Source organism: Plectropomus leopardus, chromosome 7 (genome assembly GCF_008729295.1).
Source record: "Plectropomus leopardus isolate mb chromosome 7, YSFRI_Pleo_2.0, whole genome shotgun sequence".
Classification (NCBI taxonomy): Eukaryota; Metazoa; Chordata; class Actinopteri; order Perciformes; family Serranidae; genus Plectropomus; species Plectropomus leopardus.
This window is the reverse complement of record NC_056469.1, coordinates 18,605,279-18,624,519: the sequence shown is the minus strand read 5'-3', so window position 1 is coordinate 18,624,519 and position 19,241 is coordinate 18,605,279. Positions and strand designations below refer to the sequence as shown.

General features: G+C 39.0%; 1 protein-coding gene across 1 annotated transcript in view; it reads right to left on the bottom strand.

The window, feature by feature from the left end:
* nbeal2 (neurobeachin-like 2) overlaps positions 1–19,241 on the bottom strand; it is a 49,003-nt gene that overhangs the window by 6,714 nt on the left and 23,048 nt on the right. Inside the window, 23 exon segments of the mRNA XM_042490641.1 lie at positions 25–165; positions 307–431; positions 738–833; positions 925–1,032; positions 1,119–1,252; positions 1,356–1,513; positions 2,465–2,582; positions 2,683–2,807; positions 2,985–3,142; positions 3,259–3,408; positions 5,016–5,339; positions 7,889–8,032; positions 11,014–11,170; positions 11,952–12,136; positions 12,257–12,964; positions 13,094–13,182; positions 14,097–14,256; positions 14,405–14,560; positions 14,800–14,950; positions 16,114–16,189; positions 16,192–16,215; positions 16,542–16,701; positions 18,092–18,225. Of these exon segments, the coding sequence (XP_042346575.1) occupies positions 25–165; positions 307–431; positions 738–833; positions 925–1,032; positions 1,119–1,252; positions 1,356–1,513; positions 2,465–2,582; positions 2,683–2,807; positions 2,985–3,142; positions 3,259–3,408; positions 5,016–5,339; positions 7,889–8,032; positions 11,014–11,170; positions 11,952–12,136; positions 12,257–12,964; positions 13,094–13,182; positions 14,097–14,256; positions 14,405–14,560; positions 14,800–14,950; positions 16,114–16,189; positions 16,192–16,215; positions 16,542–16,701; positions 18,092–18,225 (3,781 nt within the window).

The following is a 19,241-nucleotide window of genomic DNA, read 5'->3' as shown; positions in this document are numbered from 1 at the left end:
TAACGCACTCATCAGCGTGCCCACCTGCCGCTCTGCAGCTGGATATGCAGAGTGGTGAACGGCTCCATGCGGATCATGTAGTGCATGACTCCTGCTGCATTAGAGTAGTGTGTGCCATAGTGGAATTTATCAATGGTGCCTGTTGGGTCCTCAAAGCTCTCATACCTAGTGACAAACGAGAAAAATGCTCAGGGATTAAAGCAGCACAGCGTTTTTGCCCATTTTAACCCAATATAATAAGTTAGGCTACTGACCTGCAACTCTTTTATACAAGAAACAAAATCATATTATTATATATCCGCTTACTTTTCTCTGACATTCTGAGCATGGCGGGGGTTGACCACACCTATCGGTTTGGACAGGTCTCTGAAAACCGACGGGTCCTCCAGATCCAGAATGGGAGAGGTGTAGTCACACAAGATCCAAGGGAACTGGACAGAAGCAAAGACGGACTTCCAAGATTAGCGTCAACAATTCAGTAACCGACAAAATGTTTCCTCTTCTGTTATGTTAAGTTATGATGTTAAATAATTGCAATAAAAGTGTTTTTGCAGATTATTTTAATGTCACAGTAAAGCTGACCTTTGTCATTGTAATAAAAAAAGGTCAGGACTTCATAAGTTTATCCTCTTAGACATTTGTATAAAATTCCATCATCAAGTTCATCCTCTTTAGGAACAAAACCGTCACCAAATATATAAGTAGTGCACACTGTGAGGGGACATGGATGTACTTACCACAGGATACTGCGACAGGTCGTTGTAAGTGCGTCCAGCAATGGTGTTCAGTTGCATCAAATACTCAAAGTTGGAGATTTCTCTGCATACCCATTTCTGTTCAACACATTAACATCGGATTGGTCCAACACATTAAGCGCAATTCTGTGCATAATAAACACTTCATAGGAGTCAATTAAATAATAACCTGTGTAAGCCCGGATGCCTTTAGTAGCTCTTGGGGGGAGCGAGAGCCGAAGTAGAACAGGTTGGGAGGCCGCAGCCCGAGGATCCTAGAGTACACTTTGTTTCGTACCTGAGAGGGCAGACATCAAGAATTTAAAAACATTTATTTCATTTGAATTACACAGCAGAATGAGTTCAATTTGATCCTAGCATCACCTTCTTCCTGAAGTTGATGAAATAATGAGCCTGATCAATGAAGAACAGCTCGAGCGCAGATCGTCGCAGGTTGTAGCGCCTTAAATGCACCTCTCTGAGCTGAGACAGAGGTCTCTTGAAATCAAACCCGATTCCTAAAGACACAGACATCATTCACTTCTATAAGAATCCTTTGAAGAACATAAAAATTGAGGTGTGATGTTGTTGTGATATGTGATCAGAATCACATTATCTTACCTTCCTCTGTCTCTTCTTTCTCGCTGCTGCCGTCATAGAAGTACAGGTGGTGCGTGGTAACCTCCAGGCGACCCGGAACAACTGCCACAATGGTGATGAGCTCACAGTCTTCAGACAGAACCAGTTTTTCTTTCTGGCTCTCGTCTTCTGCCTCCACCCTGACAGCATGGGAAACAGTCAAACCTTTACATTTTCTGTGCTGCATGTTAATGCTCACCAGGACCAGTGGTCCACAAAGTACACAACTTTATTACTTGAGTCAAAGTATAAATACTCCTGGTTAAATATCACTCCAATACAAGTCAAAGTTGCTGAATACAACTTTTCTTGTGTTAAAGTACTGGAGGATGCTTATTTAAAAAAATGTTAAGTATTTTAAGTCCTTTTTTTTCAAATCTCAAAGCATGATGTCTATTGTTACAGCACATTCACAAAACCCAATTACTAAAAAATAACCCACTGAAGTTAGTGTGTGGTAAACAGAGAAAACATTTAAAACATTTAACATCTCAAAAACTTCAAACATGGACTTGAGTTATAGCCATGGGTGATCTGGTGGGGAATCTTCATCTCCATCCACTGCCATAGACATGACTAACTCTGCATAACCAAATACAAGCGCCTGCTGATGACCTCTCCTCTCTACCAATGAGCTGCCGGGTCTGAGTAGTTCATGCGTGAGGTAGAGGTATAGAAACACCACTTCGACAATCAAACCACACAGAACTGCATAATCACAGTTCATGGACTTTTGCATTTTAGAAAAGAAAAGAAAAAATCATCTGCTGACTTCCAAGCAAATGTAACGAGTAACGAAAACCTTCATGGAAATGTAGGGGAATCAAAAGTACAATATCTATCTTTTAAATGCAGTGGAATAAAAAAAATACGTTTCCAAAGAAACCCAACCCTCAAATAAAGTACAAATACTCAAAACTATACTTGTGTGTACTTTACTTTACTGGAAATTAATGTTGAAGGACTGCATAGTCTTTCAAAAGTGTGTGTGCCTGGTCCATATGAAGTTAATTTTTTCTTTGTTTATGGCACATGAAAAAATTGCTGTAATCTGCAGACAGCAATAAAAAAGTTGAGAAATAGAGACTCACTTGTTATCTAAAAAGACAAGGTCTTCGTCTCCTAACTGGTCATCCTCCATGTCGCTGACTTTCGCCTCCTTTGCAACAGCCAGTGGGAGGGGCTCAGAGCTACGAGGGCTGTCAGCTCCTTAAGATCACAAAAGAAAAACGACAACTTGTGCAACTTTTCTGTATATTTCCTACATAACAAAAGAACAAAGATAATATGTTTACACACGGTGACATACCCATGTTATCCCTCAGAGCACTGGCGTCACTGTGAGGATCATAGTTGTAGTTGGGCACCAGTTTGAGACGCATCTTTGAATACGTCTCTGCATTTGACAATTTCAGTTTCACCTCTGGTTGAACTCTGGCAAAACAAGGGGAAGGAAAATGTATAAGTCAGCATATTCTGAGCAGCAAGGCACAGCTAAAGGACGGTATAGTTTCAGATGAACGTTTTTCCCTTTACTTTAAATTACTTGTGATTCTTTGTCAGAACAACTGAAAAGAAAGTTGGGTGATTGAAAGTCAGAGGTTGTCATACTTGTTGGCCCACGCTCCTCTCTCACTGGTCAGAAGCCTGCGGAAAGCTTTCCAATGCTTCCACACCACCCCCTGCTGGCTGGAGCTCTGCTTCTGCCAGCTGAGGTACCTGTTGTTCTCACTTCTGACGCGCTTCAGGTAGGGATCAATGATCACTTCCTGCTTTCACACAAACAGATGCAAATGTCAGACCAGTGATGTGTCATGTAAACTCTGTGTTTGACCCAGCTGTTATATGAAAGTGTTTGCTGCATGAAGGTTGAAAGTTTTATAACCTGAAACTTTGACTTGCTGTCTGATCTCTCTTTGTCTCGTCTGTAGGACGTACTCATCAGGTCATCGAAGCAGGAATTCCAGAAATTGGACATGATGTCATGGCTCCTCCCAAACCTGTCCAGCTCATACTGCTCCATGGTGGGCTGAACCTAGAGCGAGATTTTCACAAGGAGGACATTAACACACACACACAGCTACAAAAAAAGTTCAGGACAGCTCAACAAAGAAAAAAAAACCTTCATGCAAACTACAAAACAAATACCTACATTAAAAAAGATTCACTAAAAATTACCAACAGAATTCAACTTATGGTGATAAGCTTTAAAATGAGTGCACACTATTATGACAGGCGCACACTGGTTACTTGTTACCGCCTGATCTTATCTTCTCGTCACATGATCAAAAAGACTTGACACTGGATAACACCGACATACATATTTCTAGAAATCATCATTAAATATATATATGACAAAAATATCTAAGAAAATAAATAATAAGAAATGGCCTGACCAATGACCTGAAAAAAAGCAACAAAAAAAAAAATGACCCAAAATAAGTGCTGAAATTTGAAAAATATCTGAAACAGAATTTTAAATATATAATAAAACTTATTAAAAAACTAATTTTCAGGTGTTTTACTTGTCACATATTACTCATTTCTTGCAATTTCTTTTCAGAGATTTCTTGCCAAACTCCTTATTGCCTTTTCCACCCAAATTTTTGAAAGACATCAAAGTAATTAGCTCAGGTTTGAAAGGGTTTAACAGCTTGTGAAAGGTGTCTGGATGCAGCACAAGAAAGCTGATGATGACCTAAGTTTCAAAGGGTTAATTTAATGAAAAAGGTTATTAGTTTTTTTTAACATATTAAATATATTTTGTTCTAGACTGTGACTGACTACTAAAAGAAAAGAAAAAGAACAGACTGTGATGGAGGTGAATTTGCCTTTTCAGTGGTATATATAGCAAATGAATTGCATTATTTGCAAGGGCCCATTTCTACACAAATATTGTTGGAGAGCCTACTCTATCTATGGGCCCCCTTACACCACTGGCCCCAGTAACCGCCCTGCCCACACTGTCTATACTTGCGCCTCTGTACTATTGGTCACTTCATGCTAAAAACAGGAAGCCGCATAAAAATACAGAAATGTATTGAACTATCCTGTACATTAATTTAAAACAAGTACATGGGCTAAACTGCAACCACGTTCACACTTAAACATGCATGCTTGAGAAATCAGCCTGGGCCAAATTTCAAGAACTGTCATGGCAGCCAAAGTTATGCCACACTGGCTAACGTATTGCAGGATCTGTATACATAAGTAATCTAAACAAAACAGATTTATGGATGTGCACTGTCACACAGAGCAATGATAAATCCTCATCTCAGCTAGTGGCGAGCGTGTCTGGCATCAGTTTTCAGGTCTGAGCATAAACTTATCTCTGCTTAAAATACATTCAGGGTCAGCTAAAGAGCACTTTAGGGAGTTTAGTTTTTTCTGCTTTCTCAACTTGTGATAGCAGTTTTAAGAATTTGGATTACATCTCTCAGCCACCCACTTGGAGGTAACCTGTCATCTGATTGCAAAAATCCTGAGTGTACACTAATGTGACAAAGAACAGAGCCAACATTATCTGAGAGAGGACGGCTAGTTGAACCTGCTCGGTCCTATGAAAGATTGGACAGGAGGCTCTGTAGACTCCCTAAAGATAAATTAAGTCTTTTTTTTTAAATGCACAGCCAAAACTCTGACCTGCTGCTGGTAAAAGCCCTGCCACTCCACTGTGTGACAGTAAGCCTTCAGGTCCTGGGCGAAGGTGGTGCTGCCGTTGGTGATGGGCAGGTTTGGCAGTAGGTTTTGGAGGGTGATGGGGTCGGCGTGCTGATCGAGCAGCGTCCGCACGATGGGCACCAGCTGGGAGAAAGTCTCTGCATGTCCACAGTTGGTGCCATCCATGACACCTCCTGGCCACAGGGGGGCGCCCAGTTGCCCAAGCAGGAAGCACACCTCCTCCCAGCTTAGACACAGCACCGTCTGGAGGAGGCTGTGGAGCTTCACATAGGCCATCACACACACCTGAAGACGGACGAGAGGAAAATGACTTGCTATGTTTCTAAGTGAGAGCCTATCCATACAGTTTATAAGGAGATAATAAACATATATGTGTCAAAAGTGTTTTATTTTGAGTCCTTGTTAAGAAATACACCCCTCATGAGAGAACATGTTTGTCAAGAAGGACTTAATCAGTGGTAAAAGAAAGCCTATCAAAACGACATTGTAGAAATGCTACAATAGAAGCAAAAGTATTGTATTTTTAGCAGTATAATGTGGGCAAAGAAATAAATCATTGAACCAAGATTAAAGTACAGAAAAATGGTCCCAGTGAGATTATATTATATTTTAGATAATAGATAAAAAATACTTTATCAATCCTAATAGGGAAATTATTGACCAACAGGGAAATTATTATTATTGTAACTGTTGCATTATTCTACAAGATGTATTTTACTAATGTATACAGAAGAGGATCTTTCTTTAAACTTAGGCGGGCACGGAGGGCACCACCCACCCACACATCCACCCACACACCCACTGGGGGAAGCTTGCCTAGGTCGCCAAATGTGCTAGGTCCACCTCTGGATGTATTTTGTTGTTTTGTTGAGGTAGAGCAAATTTTTTCTATATGTTGGATAGTGTTTTCTCTAACACAGGATCATATTTTATAAGCTGATGATAAGCACTATCTGAAAGATCTGTATCAGCAAAGTACCATGGTAATTATAGCTGTCAGATAAATATAGTTAAGTGAAAAAAAGCACAATACCTCCCACTGAAATGTAGTGGAGCAGAAGTGTCAAGTATTACAAATCCAGATACCCTATAATTGTACTTCAGTACAGTGCTTGAGTAAAAGCTCATTATGACCGTCACCACTGGAGTTAATGAAGCTATGTAAGGTACAAGGTAGATTTATCGTCCTTTTTATAAACATAGTTTAAGAAGAAATAGGGGTGTTTTTTCAATTTTATTTTGTATATTCCCTCAATTTAAAACTGTAATTGGTCATTTTTATTAAAAACAGCCTTTTTGTCATATTTGTGGTTGCACATAAGTAAGATAATCTGTGAAAAAAAATCATGATCCTCTGCCTCTACATAAGGCTTCTACTGCATGTGAACAAAAGCAACCAATCAGAGTCGACGAGTCTATAACGCAGCTGTCAGTCATGTCAATCACTGCTTGTAATCTGCAGTCAATCTGCCAAACAAGGAGGCGCTGATCAAATACCAACCAAGATTCTGCTCCTGCATTGTCTAATTTCCCACCTGTTTCAAGAACATATTTTAGTGATCTGCTTTGTGTCCCAAGAGTAAAGACTAAACATGGCAAAGCAGTGTTTTTTTTTTCCAAACAAACTGCCAGAAAAAAATGCAGGTCTGCTGCAACTTTAAGTTTCTTTTAATCAAGACAAAAGGCTTTTCTGTTTGCTGCCATGTATTCAGTTCTTAAACTGCATAATATTTATTCTTGTATTTTAAACTTTTCTAACTGTCTTTTAGCTTGTTTTTAATTTTATTTTCTCCAGTTTTGAATTGAATTTTAATTTTCCGTCATAATGTGTTTCTTTTGCACTTTGTCTCTATGCTTTTGATGTTTCATGTTCAGCACTTCCGATTGCCTTGTTGCCGAAATGTGCTATATAAATAAACTTGCCTTGCCTTACTCTGTAGCTGTAAAATTGGAAAGTTTGTGACCAAGCTGCCATTTTGCAAATACTCAAGCTGAAACAGAGCAATCCTGTCAGCCAGAGCAAGCTGTAGTGTGTACAAACAGTACACTGAAATATGTCTGAAAACATTTAAGGTGAGAATGATCTTGATTCATATTTGATCAGCGCTGCCAAGTTTGAAAGTTTAACTGCAGTTAAGGAGAACATTTTTGTCTACAGCTCTGGCTCTGATTAGTTGTTTTGCAACAGCTGCAGTAGATACTAGCTTGTGCCATTAAATGCACTACAAGGAAGATGCACGTGATTTCTTGTCTCATCTGTCTCGTAAAACTTGTTACAGTTTCAGCAAAAGTGTCAAAGTTACTTTCACAAAAGTTACCAACTACAGCTTAAAGTAGGTCCAGGCTTGTTTTATGTGACCTGCCGCTGTGATGTCAGGGTACAATTAAGTTCATACTTTCAAATCTGATATTATGAAATCAAATGGCCTGAGAGGGAGTTGTACTTCTTTGGAGCTGAACACAATCAGCAGTATGTGATGGACAGCCTTATGGTCAGCTCTTTTATATTCACTGGCTCTATCCCACAATCCTACAGTGAGAGCAGCCACAGTCATAACTCTAACATACGCTGCCCTTTCATACAGAACACTCCCTGAGAGGAATGACTGTAATGTCTTTGAAAAGAAACCCATAGAAGGCCTGGTATTTCTAAACAGGCTTTATCTGAGTTTGCTTATCAAGTAGAATAAATACTGTACGGCCCTTTAACTTTTTGTTTTGCAAAGTTCAATCGCACAGGTGTTTGGGCTGTGAAAGATGGTGAGAAACATTTCACATTTATGACTGGTGAGCTGGCTGGGTGATGGACAGGATGATTTGCGGGTGCAGCTGACCTGTGAGTGCTGCTGCCGGATGTATCCGGTGATGATACGCAGGCCGATCTGGGCCATTTCCTTCAGTTCAGTGTTCCCGGGGCTACCAGGGGTGCTATGCCAGGCCTGCAACTTGTCCAGCAGGTTCACCACCCCCTCAAATATCTGCAATACAAAACAATAACTGTCAACAAAGGACTAAACAAAAAGGCTAGACCTGTTGCCACACCTTGCAGCATCTACGACAACCTAAACCCATTCAATGCATTAAATACAGTTTAACCTGTAGTTACAAAGGTGATTCAGATGCTGCCTACACCCAACCATGACTTCATGCTCCAGTAAGACAGGCAGGGACATTTCCCATGATGTTAAACATAGTAACTGACAGCAACCACACCCAGCTGCCCATGCTTTTTGTTTAATGTTTAACCCCTTAAAACCTGAAAAATAAGCTTAATTTCTTTGAAAAGCACGGGAAGAAGGCAATGACCAACGAAAAAATAACTTACCCCAAAATTAGCAAGAAATTAAGAAGAAGTACAAGGAAATTATTAGTAAAAAAAAAAAAAAAAAAAAAAAAGACAGAAATAAAATAAAAAAACTAAGAAAATAACCTGAGAAAAGTGTTTAGAAATACAGTAATAATAACTTTGTAACATTATTTTAAATATGTAATAATAATTCTTATAAATTATTTTTTTCCCTAGACATTTTTCCTTTGCTATTTTAAAATCATTTTCCCAATCTACAAATTTCTTGCAATTTGTGCAACACGTATTACCAAGTGGCTCATTGCCTTTTTTCCCATGTTTCTGAAAGAAATCGCATTGCTCAAAGGTTTAGATACTTGTGAAAGGCATCTGAAAGCAGCACAAGAAAACTGATGTTGCTCCAGGTATCAAAGGGTTAATGCCAGTCTCTGATATCAGTGGAAGTGTTTACTTTATTTATCCAGTGTAACAAAATTAAATTACATCATCACATCCTGACAATTTAGTCCAACATTCATTAGAGTTTTATTTCATAGCTACAACATAAAATATGACAGCTTCTTCAGACAAAACTATCGTGATGTGACACCATTTCTTGGAAGACATCACCCTTGACTGATCTGCACACAGTGTGTGCCACAAGCTAAGTCATGTCAGAAATCTGCTGCATTGCTTTTTGGCACGTAAAGACTGAAGTGGACTGTTGCTCTGACTGGACTGAGCATTTGAAATTCATCACTAATCTAAATTCCACTGCTGTTGAGTATTTATAGCAGCAAGCATGCAGCCTGCCTCACGCTGGTATGTAAAGTCCTGCTGTCAGCATGTGAAGTCATACGGCTGCTCCTGTTTTATCAACATAAGCCTTTCTCAAGGCCTAAAGTTTGCAAAAATACCCAACATGATAAGACTTTGTGATTCACTGCCTTATCCAGTAGGCAGTATCCAATACTTACACATTTTTAGAGATACTCTTAGGGTTAGATAAGATAATCAATACCACTCTGACATCTGCTCGGTAAATATAACGGTGTCTTCAAACCACGAGTGTCACAGCAACAGGCTACAAGTCATTTTCAGTGGAAGCCGATGACCTAAAGCTACAAACTGACACCTGAAACTTGTTGATGTGGACAGGTGTGACACGTTACAAATAAAAGTAGAACCGGCCTCCACTTTTTTTACCACTCCAATGATGCGGTGTGATGTCAAACAATCATATGTTTTTGTTTGTAGCTGTGGTACTTTACTAGTTGCCTAACACTGTGCTAGCTTTATGTGCTTTGTGGAGCACAAGGGGAATCCATAAGGCCAAATGTGATGTTAAAAACGGCTCAGGCTTTGGCATGACTTCTAGCTCACCAGGTAAAGTTTGTGCCCCATACGGCTAAGTCCTTTGCATCAGCCCAGGTTTGATACAACCAGCTGCCCTTTGTTGCATCATCCCCAATTTCTCACCCCATTTTCTGTCAGTCTCCAGCTTAAACTATTCTTAAAAAAATGTGGCTCAGACATTGACCAAAAGAATAATTTTTTTTCACCAAATACAAAGTTTACATGATGTTGAATCGAAATGTTTTGTATCAGCTACTCACAAGCCCGTGACATCGTAACTAGCATTTGAGCAACACTTCAACAGCGACTCAGCGATAATGTAGCTGGCCACACTGCTGCAGTATCACTTGTAGTATGACTGCAGCGTTGGGCTACAGCCAGTGAGTGTCGCTTAGCATAAAAACTGGGAACAGGGGGAAACAGCGAGCCTCCTCTGTATGATAATAAAACCTGTTGAAAAGCACCTCTAAACTTCACAGATAAACGTGACATATCTCATTTGTTTGATCTCTTAAAAAAAAGTCCATCAATGTCCATCACTAAAAAGGGTTTTGAGTGTTGGACTTTCCTTAGCAGGGAGCGGGCACTGAGAACGCCAGGCAAGACATGAGAGTGGTATCATTCCTCTCATCTAACTCAACAAAAAAAGTGAATACGTTTATCGCAAAATGTCCATACACAATCATGAGTTTAAGTTTCTACATGTTGCTAGTTTCTCTTTTAATTTTGTTTCTAGGTTGTTTTATGGTGGTTTGTACGGAAGCGTAAATTGTTCACTTGGGAAAAGAAATTCTGCTTTTTTTTCTAATTTAATGAGATCATTCAGAAAATTGAGAATTTACGTAATAATTATTGTTAATTCAGAAAAACAAAGCAGATTCTTTTTCACATTTTTTTCAGAATCCCATGTATTTAATTGTTTAAAGGAGTCGAGTTGCATAATAGCCTATTTTTCAGCCACTTGCTGCTCTTTATGCGGATAAGAGACGGCTGACAGCTAATGCATATTTAAGGAGGTAAATACAAGTGAAATGTGATATTTTAGTAATATTTAGGCTATAATTGGGGAGGTGTTATTAAGTCCATACTGGTGGAATATCATCAGTGGATATACTTTCGATTTAGTTTATTGATAACACCTTCATACAGTTGTAAAATATAAGATCAGACTTTAAAAGGAATAAAGGGCTTTTCTCCGTCATTGCCCCTTCATTGACAGCCAGCCTTCATCAGGACAGAAAGAGCCATTTGATAGTTTAACCAAAGACCAAACAGGTGTCAGGGGACCCTATGCTTTATGTGGAATATGTGATATACCTTCTCACTCCATAGCGTGCGGTTGTCTGTACCCTCACTAAATAGAAAGTCCTGCAGCAGCCTGAGGAGCCGAACCAGAATGGGACAGAAAGGCAGAGACACTCCCTGGGCTTCCCTCAGGTCTGACAGAGATGACTCCAGCATCATCTCCAACAGACTGAAACACAGAGCGACAACCACACCATGAATACATCACAGTATGACACAATAGCATGTTTGTATATTTAGACAAAAGGTGACACAGCTGAAGGTGTGGCTCAATTTGTTTTTCCACAATGAGACAATGAGCACATTTCTGCCAGTGTGATGAGAAAAAAGATCCTTTGAGTCAATAGAATTATAATCTTTCTTGAAATACTGCAAAAATAATGATTTAGTATTTAAACGTAATGTTCTAAAAAAAAATTACTTGTCAAAAAATGCAAAACTGTCTAAAAAATGTATCCCAAAATAATGACTTGGTATCACAAAAAAGACTTAATATGACAAAAATTACTTATTAACTCTTTTTTCAATAACATTTCCTATTATTTTGATACTAAGTCATTTATTGTGATATTATCTCATATTAATGAGAAACTTGAGTTAGCATTTCAAAAATATTGAGAGAATATATCAAAAATGACTATCATTATTATTTTTGACAAAAATGGGTAATTCTATCAAGAATGTTTGTCATTCTTTTGAGAAACTAACTCATTATTTCCAGAAAGTTTCTCATTATTTTTAAGGATTTATTCTTAGGATACTAATGCATTGTTTTGACAAAGTTTTGTTATTAATATTATCATGAAATACTTACTACCTGTTTTGACAAAGTTTCTTATTATATTACTTTCAGGATCCTTTTTTTTTCATCATGTAAGGGGAAATGGGCTTCCAAACACAAATCATTGTGTTCTCATAGGGGAAGTGAACTTGAAATCAACGTTACTGACCTGCGTTTGATGTCATCAGGGGGGCGGACCAGTTGGCAGGAAGAGCCCAGTTTGGTGAGAACGGAAAAGACTTGTCCTCTTTCTCTCCACACCACATCCTCGGCGACCTCCACCCCGCTGCGGCTCCACAGCACGGTGAAGATGATGTTGGTTAGCAGGTTGCACAGCTCCTCCTCGGGGGTCTGCTATAACACAAACAACATCCAAAGCCTTACAGAAAAGATCTAAGACAATAAACTTTAATTAAAATTGCAAATAAATGCATTGATATATCAGTAATATATGAGCTGAGGAAGCAGTCGTACCTGTGGGTTGGACGTGTTGGAGATTGTGTCTCCAGTTGGAGGGTCCGTCCCATAGCTGGCGTCATCCAACACATTGGACAGACTGGAGCTCTTCCTGGGTCTGGCAGGTGGAAAGGGTTTGCAGTGCTCTAGTGGAGAGGGTGTGTTTGTCAAACTACCTGCAGGAGTGTGTGTGCCAGTGTCTCCAATGCCCCCGAGCTCCAAATCAAAGGGGGTACCAAAGGGGGAGAGGGGCTGGTAGTCTCTGCCCTCCTCATCGGGGCGAGATGAGGTGATATCAATCGCATTAGAGGAGGATGAGTGGCTCCCCTGGTCCACTGAATCAAACGACTTAAAATGGAGGGAGCCGGTGAAGTTTTTAAGCGGACCCCCACCTCCACTTGGAGGTGACTGTGATAAATCCGAGAATCCCTCAGATATGTCTGGCTGGCCAACGTCATCATCCTCCTCATCATCCTCGATGTCCTGTGAGGTGCGGTAGCTCAGGAAGATGTCTGTGTGTGCATCCTCTATGACCAGAGTCTGGTCCCTGCGCAACGGCGGACGGTAGTTTGGCTCGAAGGAGCTGTGGGTGCTGGAGCCTGCGATGCTGGCGGCATGGGACTCATAAGACTCTTTCACATAGAGCTTGGTCAAAACATCCTGCCAGCCGGGCTGCTTAGCGAGCTGCTTCACATAGTCGTCATTGGAGTAAATCAGATGAAAGAGCTGGAGCATTAGAGAGGAACAGAGGAAGAGCTTGTTTTAATTACAGAGATGATAAATAGGACAAAACAATGCACTCAAAAGGTGATTATGGCAGCTTTAGCAGAGGATAAATCATGGGGGCAGACTGACCTTGCGGCAGACGTCTAAGCGGACAGTGAGGTCAGCTCGGTGGGACAGACAGACCACAGCAAGGAGGTCTCTGAAGTTAGGGGTCATATCTGTGGGGCAGCAGCAAAATTTAGTTGTTTTTTTTTAATAAGAAATTATATGACATTGTAGAACGTTATAGAAAATGAAAAAAAATCCATAAAACTAAAAATTGAAGAAAAATAATTAAAGGCCTAAGGGCCCTGTTTTTTAATCATCTATCTACTACAGATACTGGGATGAGTCATAAACTTATAATAATTTTCCAAAATCAGAACAATGCTTGTAAATTCACATGAAAGATTTCTATATTTGTGTCTTTTTTTGTGCTGTTTGTCATCAGTTTGAGAGGCGATAACAGGTATTTCCAACATATGCACCAACACACACTTTATTTAACAGGTCTGTTATTTCCTAATGCCATAAAAGTTTCCTGTAGTACATATTCATTTATTATTCAGTTACTTTATTCTTTATATATATTCAATTCTATGTGTACCTGTTGACGACCCCAGGGCCGTTACAGTAAGGACTTTGCTTTTAATGGTACAATCTCTCGATGAGGTCCAGAGGTGTCAGTGTTTTATCAATAATTAGTGCCAAATGATATTTTTCTCACCAGGAAACATCCTCAGAAATGTTCTGGGAATAAATTATGAAATTTAGTTGTAAATTTATGGAAATGCAGTGTTAACAAAATGAACAAACATAATAATTAGAATCAAACAGTGATGACAGCTTTTGGTTTTTTTGCTTTTGTTACCAAGAAAAAAAACTGTTAATAAAACCACACACTGTCCTGATGAAGCAGATTAGTTTTGGGTTTTTTTTCTTCCAACTTAAATTTGGACTTTTTTGCTTATTAGATATTATGAAGAAACACTTGAGATTTGAGAGCAAACTTTCAGGTGCTGTAACATTAGATATCTTTTGTCATTTGTCATCTTTCCAGCTACTAGAGAGCTCAGAGCTGTTTCGGCTTTACCTGTAGCGAGGACCTGCTCGTACAGACATCGCACGGTTGTCATGGTTATCGGAATCTCATCAAGGAAACAAACGAGGCCAAGATATCCGAAATCCTTCAGCTTGATGCGTTGCTTGTTCCGCTCAGACACTCGCTCGCTTTTAAGGATTTTGTATAAAACCTGCAACACCAAGGGGAAATTGTGTAAGAGTTTGTTTTTTTTAAACTGTTTTGAAAATTTATCACAGGAGAGTCTGCAGTAAAAAGCAAGAATCTGTCGAGTGATAAGATAAAGTATTTAAAGAACACATCAAGTCAGTTGATCTTACCCTGAAGACCCTCTCTCTGGCATTATCTCCAAAGCTAGGCGTGAGCAGCAAGCAGTACAGCTGCTCCACGCCCCACTCCAGCAGCACGGCCTGCACCTGCTCACGAGGAGGGCTGCTCCTCAACAGCTCATACAACACATCCAAAGCCCTCACCACCTGATGGACAGAGGAGGAAATCATGAGGACAGAGGAAAAAGGGTAAAGGAGGATAAAATATGACAAAATATGGATTAGGGAGGGTTACATTTTAAGTGGTCAGTGGAACACAGAAATAAAGTGTTGATGATCAGGGAGGGTTCATTTGAGGATTGGAAGTGAAATCCCGAAATGAAAAGGTCAACTGATAACAAAATTCAACTCCCTAAAAAAGCATAGATAAAAGATATGAGTACTACCTGCTTCTCCTCTCCTACAGTCAGAATGTAGGCGAGGACGCTGTGAAGCTCCTCTAGTGTCGGAGACTTGAGGAAGTCTTTCAGCAGGGAGAACAGAGATGTTTGAATTGTCTGCTTTTCATCAGACAGAGGGCTGCCATCTTTCTCCACACTGTGACCAGAAATGTTTACAAAAAAATAAATCATCTAATGAACAGAAAAACAAATCTGGGGTTTAAACAGAAACTTTTTTATTTTTCAATCCTATCCCTGTTTTCCAAAGTTTTTGTGTCCATGTGACTCATGGAGACTATCATGTTTTAAACTGGTCCATTATTGAAAGATATGAGCATTACAGGGTGAAATGTAATCCTTACTTGTGCATCGTTTAATTAACATCCTTTAAAAGTGCTTGTTTTTGCCACTAAAAGATTCAGATTGTTATTAGAAGTGTTTGACAACATATTGTTTTTCCTCACCTTTCACTGGTCTGTTTGTTATTTTGTCTAACCATGTCTTGGTCAAGGAGAAGTCTCATTATGAAATCTTGCGATGTGGGGACTTATTTAAGAAAAAGAAGAAAAAACAAAAAAAATGGACGTTGTGACAGTTGTAAAACATTTATTATGTAATTTAATTACTGTTAATCATTAATTACATGTAACTTGTTACTCCCCGACACTGGTTGTGCTGAGGTATAGAATATGTAGTTTATTTTATCTTAAAATTGTCAATGTCATGGCTGAAGATTTAGCTGATACTGACAATGTGGAGAAGTGTGAGATTCAGAACGAGACTTCTCCTTGAGCTAGCTAGCTATGGTTTGACACAATAACAAACAGACCAGATCAGCCGAAGGTGAAGAATAACGTTTCATTTCTCTGTAGGGTCTTTTCTATAATGTTGTCAGACAATTCCAATAACTGAGCCTGTCAGTGGCAAAAACAAGCACTCTAAAAGGACGTGAATTTACGGCGCACCTTTGCCCTTATGGACTACACTGCAGCCTGCTTCGCTGCTGTGGCTGCTGGCGTCTCTCTCAGTACTGGACCGATTTCAAAAACTGTTCTCCATTAGTCTCTTGGACACAAAACATGGGAAAATAAGGTCAAGGTTCAAATAAACCAAAGTTTCCCTTTCAAATAGATAAAATAACTTTTTTTAACAACTTAACTGGTTATAAATATATATATATATATATATATATATACATATATATATATATATATATATATATATATATATATATATATATATATATATATATATATATATATATATATATATATACACATATATATATTTGAAACCATTTTGTGGATGTCGAAGGTTCACCTGTAGTACGTGCGAATGGTATCCAGAATATATTGGACCCCGTACTTCCTCTTCATGCGCTGCTTGCCTTTGTTAGCACAGACGCCAGGTACTGCACATGGGCTTTGGAAAGAAGAAAAGGAAAAAAAGGATACTTTTGTCATCTCGCTCCAGTTTGACATTTAGAAATGTCAAAACAATATGCGAGGTTGTACCAGAGAAGTGCATTCAGTTACAAAACAGGTTACTGGAGTGCAGCTTCAGACACAGATTCACTTTTAATCCTCTCTGCAGCCTGAACTCAAAACATTAATATATTCTATCTCTGCTCTCTCTGCTTTTAGCCTCCTCTTGCATATACATATAAAAAGGGGCACAATCAGAATCGGCAGACATGAAAAGGTTCACAGGTGTATTACTCAACAACACGAGGGCTGCTTATGCCTTACCCAGACAAACAGCGAAATGGCTTTTAGTCCAGATGCGGAAATCAAAGAGCAGGTGCTGGTAGAGTTGCTGTAGAAGTGGGCTGTTTCCCTCATTGAAAACCTGCTCCAGCAGCAGCTGACAGGCCATTAAAACGTTCATGTCCATCATACTGCCGGGCACCTGTAGGAGAGGAGCACAGAAGTATGTTTTCATTTATTTGGATTTATGCGTGTACAAGGGTTTGTGTAGCAGTGTCTTTGCTGCTGTAAAACATCGCAAACCCCATGTGTTTATTAGGACATAGTTTCCTTACAGGATGCTCCACCTTAACGTCATGTATTACAACATATCCTGTGCATCTGTGCTGCACCAACGTAACGTAACACCAAATTGGCTGCTGCCATGAGAGATTCAACTCCACTGACACTGTGTGACAATGTATGAATGAACATCCCCACATAACCTTTATCTGCATCTCTTGCCTTCCCTACATTGTGAATGGTTTCTTCCAATTTCATCTTAATTTTAACTATAAATTGCTATTATTACGATTAAATTTACATTCATCAAGTAGTGATCTGGTATAATTAATCATAGCTACTACATGTTTATGTTATGCTTATTTATATTCCACTTGAGGCCTCATTTTATTTATTTATTATTATATTACTTTCAGTAATATAATATATTATTATTATTATTTTATTTATTCTATCTTAATTTCTTTTTCATTTTTATTTATTTATCTATTTATTTTTGTGGGGTAGTGCAAGACTGGGTGGTTCGTTTTTTTTTTTTGTGTGTGTCACAGGTACTTTTTAATGTCCTGCATTTACCATACTGACTTTGTCATGTCTACAGAACACTTGATAAAATTTTTTTTAAAAAAAGTTTACATAAATAAATACTACTAAAAAAAAACAAGTTATCATCAATCTGAAGAAATCATTTCTACTATGATGCCGTACTGTGGTGTGACTCAGCATCAAATCAGCTAATGATGCCATTACCATATTTACAGCTTTGTCCATTTATTTCGGATATCACTTACTTTTTTATTTATAATTTATATCATCAGCAGAAAGTTAAGATGATGAATAGCTATGGTTGTTTGAGACGTGCTCAGCAATTTAGAAGCTGCCATTTATCAGCAGAATATTACACTAAGAACTGAGAACAGGAGTGAGAACAGTGCATCACAGCTCACTAAGGCCATCATGTCTGTTATTTGATGTGTCATTTTTAGATTTTGTTTAAATCTACATATCATTCCCCCCAACTTCAACACGACATTTTCAAGCAACAGATTTTATATCTGATGTCCTTTGTTCTCACTCAGAGAGACCACGCAATTTGGCAAACTCTGCATAAATTCCCCCCACACAAGCATGTGATACAGTCATTCTGAAAGAACTGCTGCTGTTTCAACAACACCAAACCCATTCATCACACAGCAATTATACAGCAGCACTACAATGGAAAAGGTCAAATATTCACTTTCAGATGCTAATCAGTTCTTCTTGCAATTAGCTCCCACTTGCTAGAGCGAAGCAACGTGCAAGACACTTACTTTGCTGAGCATGGCTCCAATGATACTCGGCCCATGGCAGTGCAGCAGGCTCTCCTGATTGACAGGGTGATGACGAATCAGGTTTTTCACCATCAGCAGGAAAGCAGCGATGCTGTTTCTCTCTAGTCTGCCCTCTGAGAGAAAAAAATAGGGCAAAACAACTTTTAAGGCTTCCTGTGTTAACCACAGTCGCATTTTAAGCATTACCATGCACTTAATTGGCAGTACCATGTCTCAGGATGAGTAATTTTAAGTATTTGTCTCAGTTTTGTCAAACTGTTTGTACCAGTCGTCTCATTTTGGTCACGTCAGAATTTATGCAGACTAAAGTGCACTGGACCACTGACCTCTTCAAGCAACTCATTCTGCCTCTGACATTAAACTTATTAGCATTGATTTCTCAGTGTGTTGTTATGTTGTTTATTACAGTGTGTCTCTCATCTAACTGTCAAGCACATCCTGTTTGTCCCAGCATCATGCACCGTGCATAGACTCTGACTCACTGCAATTCAAAACATCTTCACTGAAAATTATATTTAGCATGCAGCATACTGAGTAAATGATTTCAGTTTACAAAAGGTACCTGGAACAACACCACAGTGACCACCTAAATATGCAAAAGAAAATGTATTCATGACACTTAAATAAGTATTTCACTCTTGGAAAAATGGCCTTTTCATAAAACTAGGCTGTCTATGCAGAAAGACGCAAATGCTTTTGAAATTGATGTTGTATGATTAGAGAAAACGAGGGTAGAAAACCTTCAACTACCAGAATGCACTGTGTTGCTCCAGACCAATAAACGTTCCCACTGGTAAGTGAAGTATTGTGAGCTTGTCTGTTTCAACACAGGAAACAATATGTCGGCCGACCATATTACAATGAAACAGGAAGCTAATATGTTTCTGAAAACATTTTTGGCGAGAATTAGGCAATGAAGTGACAGAATTTTGGCTTGTATTTTATCAGCACTGCTTGGTTTTACCATTTGATCAGATTTTTTACAACCTCCTTTTTCACAATACTGGAGACAGTACGGCGCCACTTCCTGTTCACAAACAATCGCATTACAGCCGAACAGGACACTAAAATGTTTGTGAAGACATTGTAGGCAACAAATAGGCAATACAGAATCTTGGTTGGTATTTGA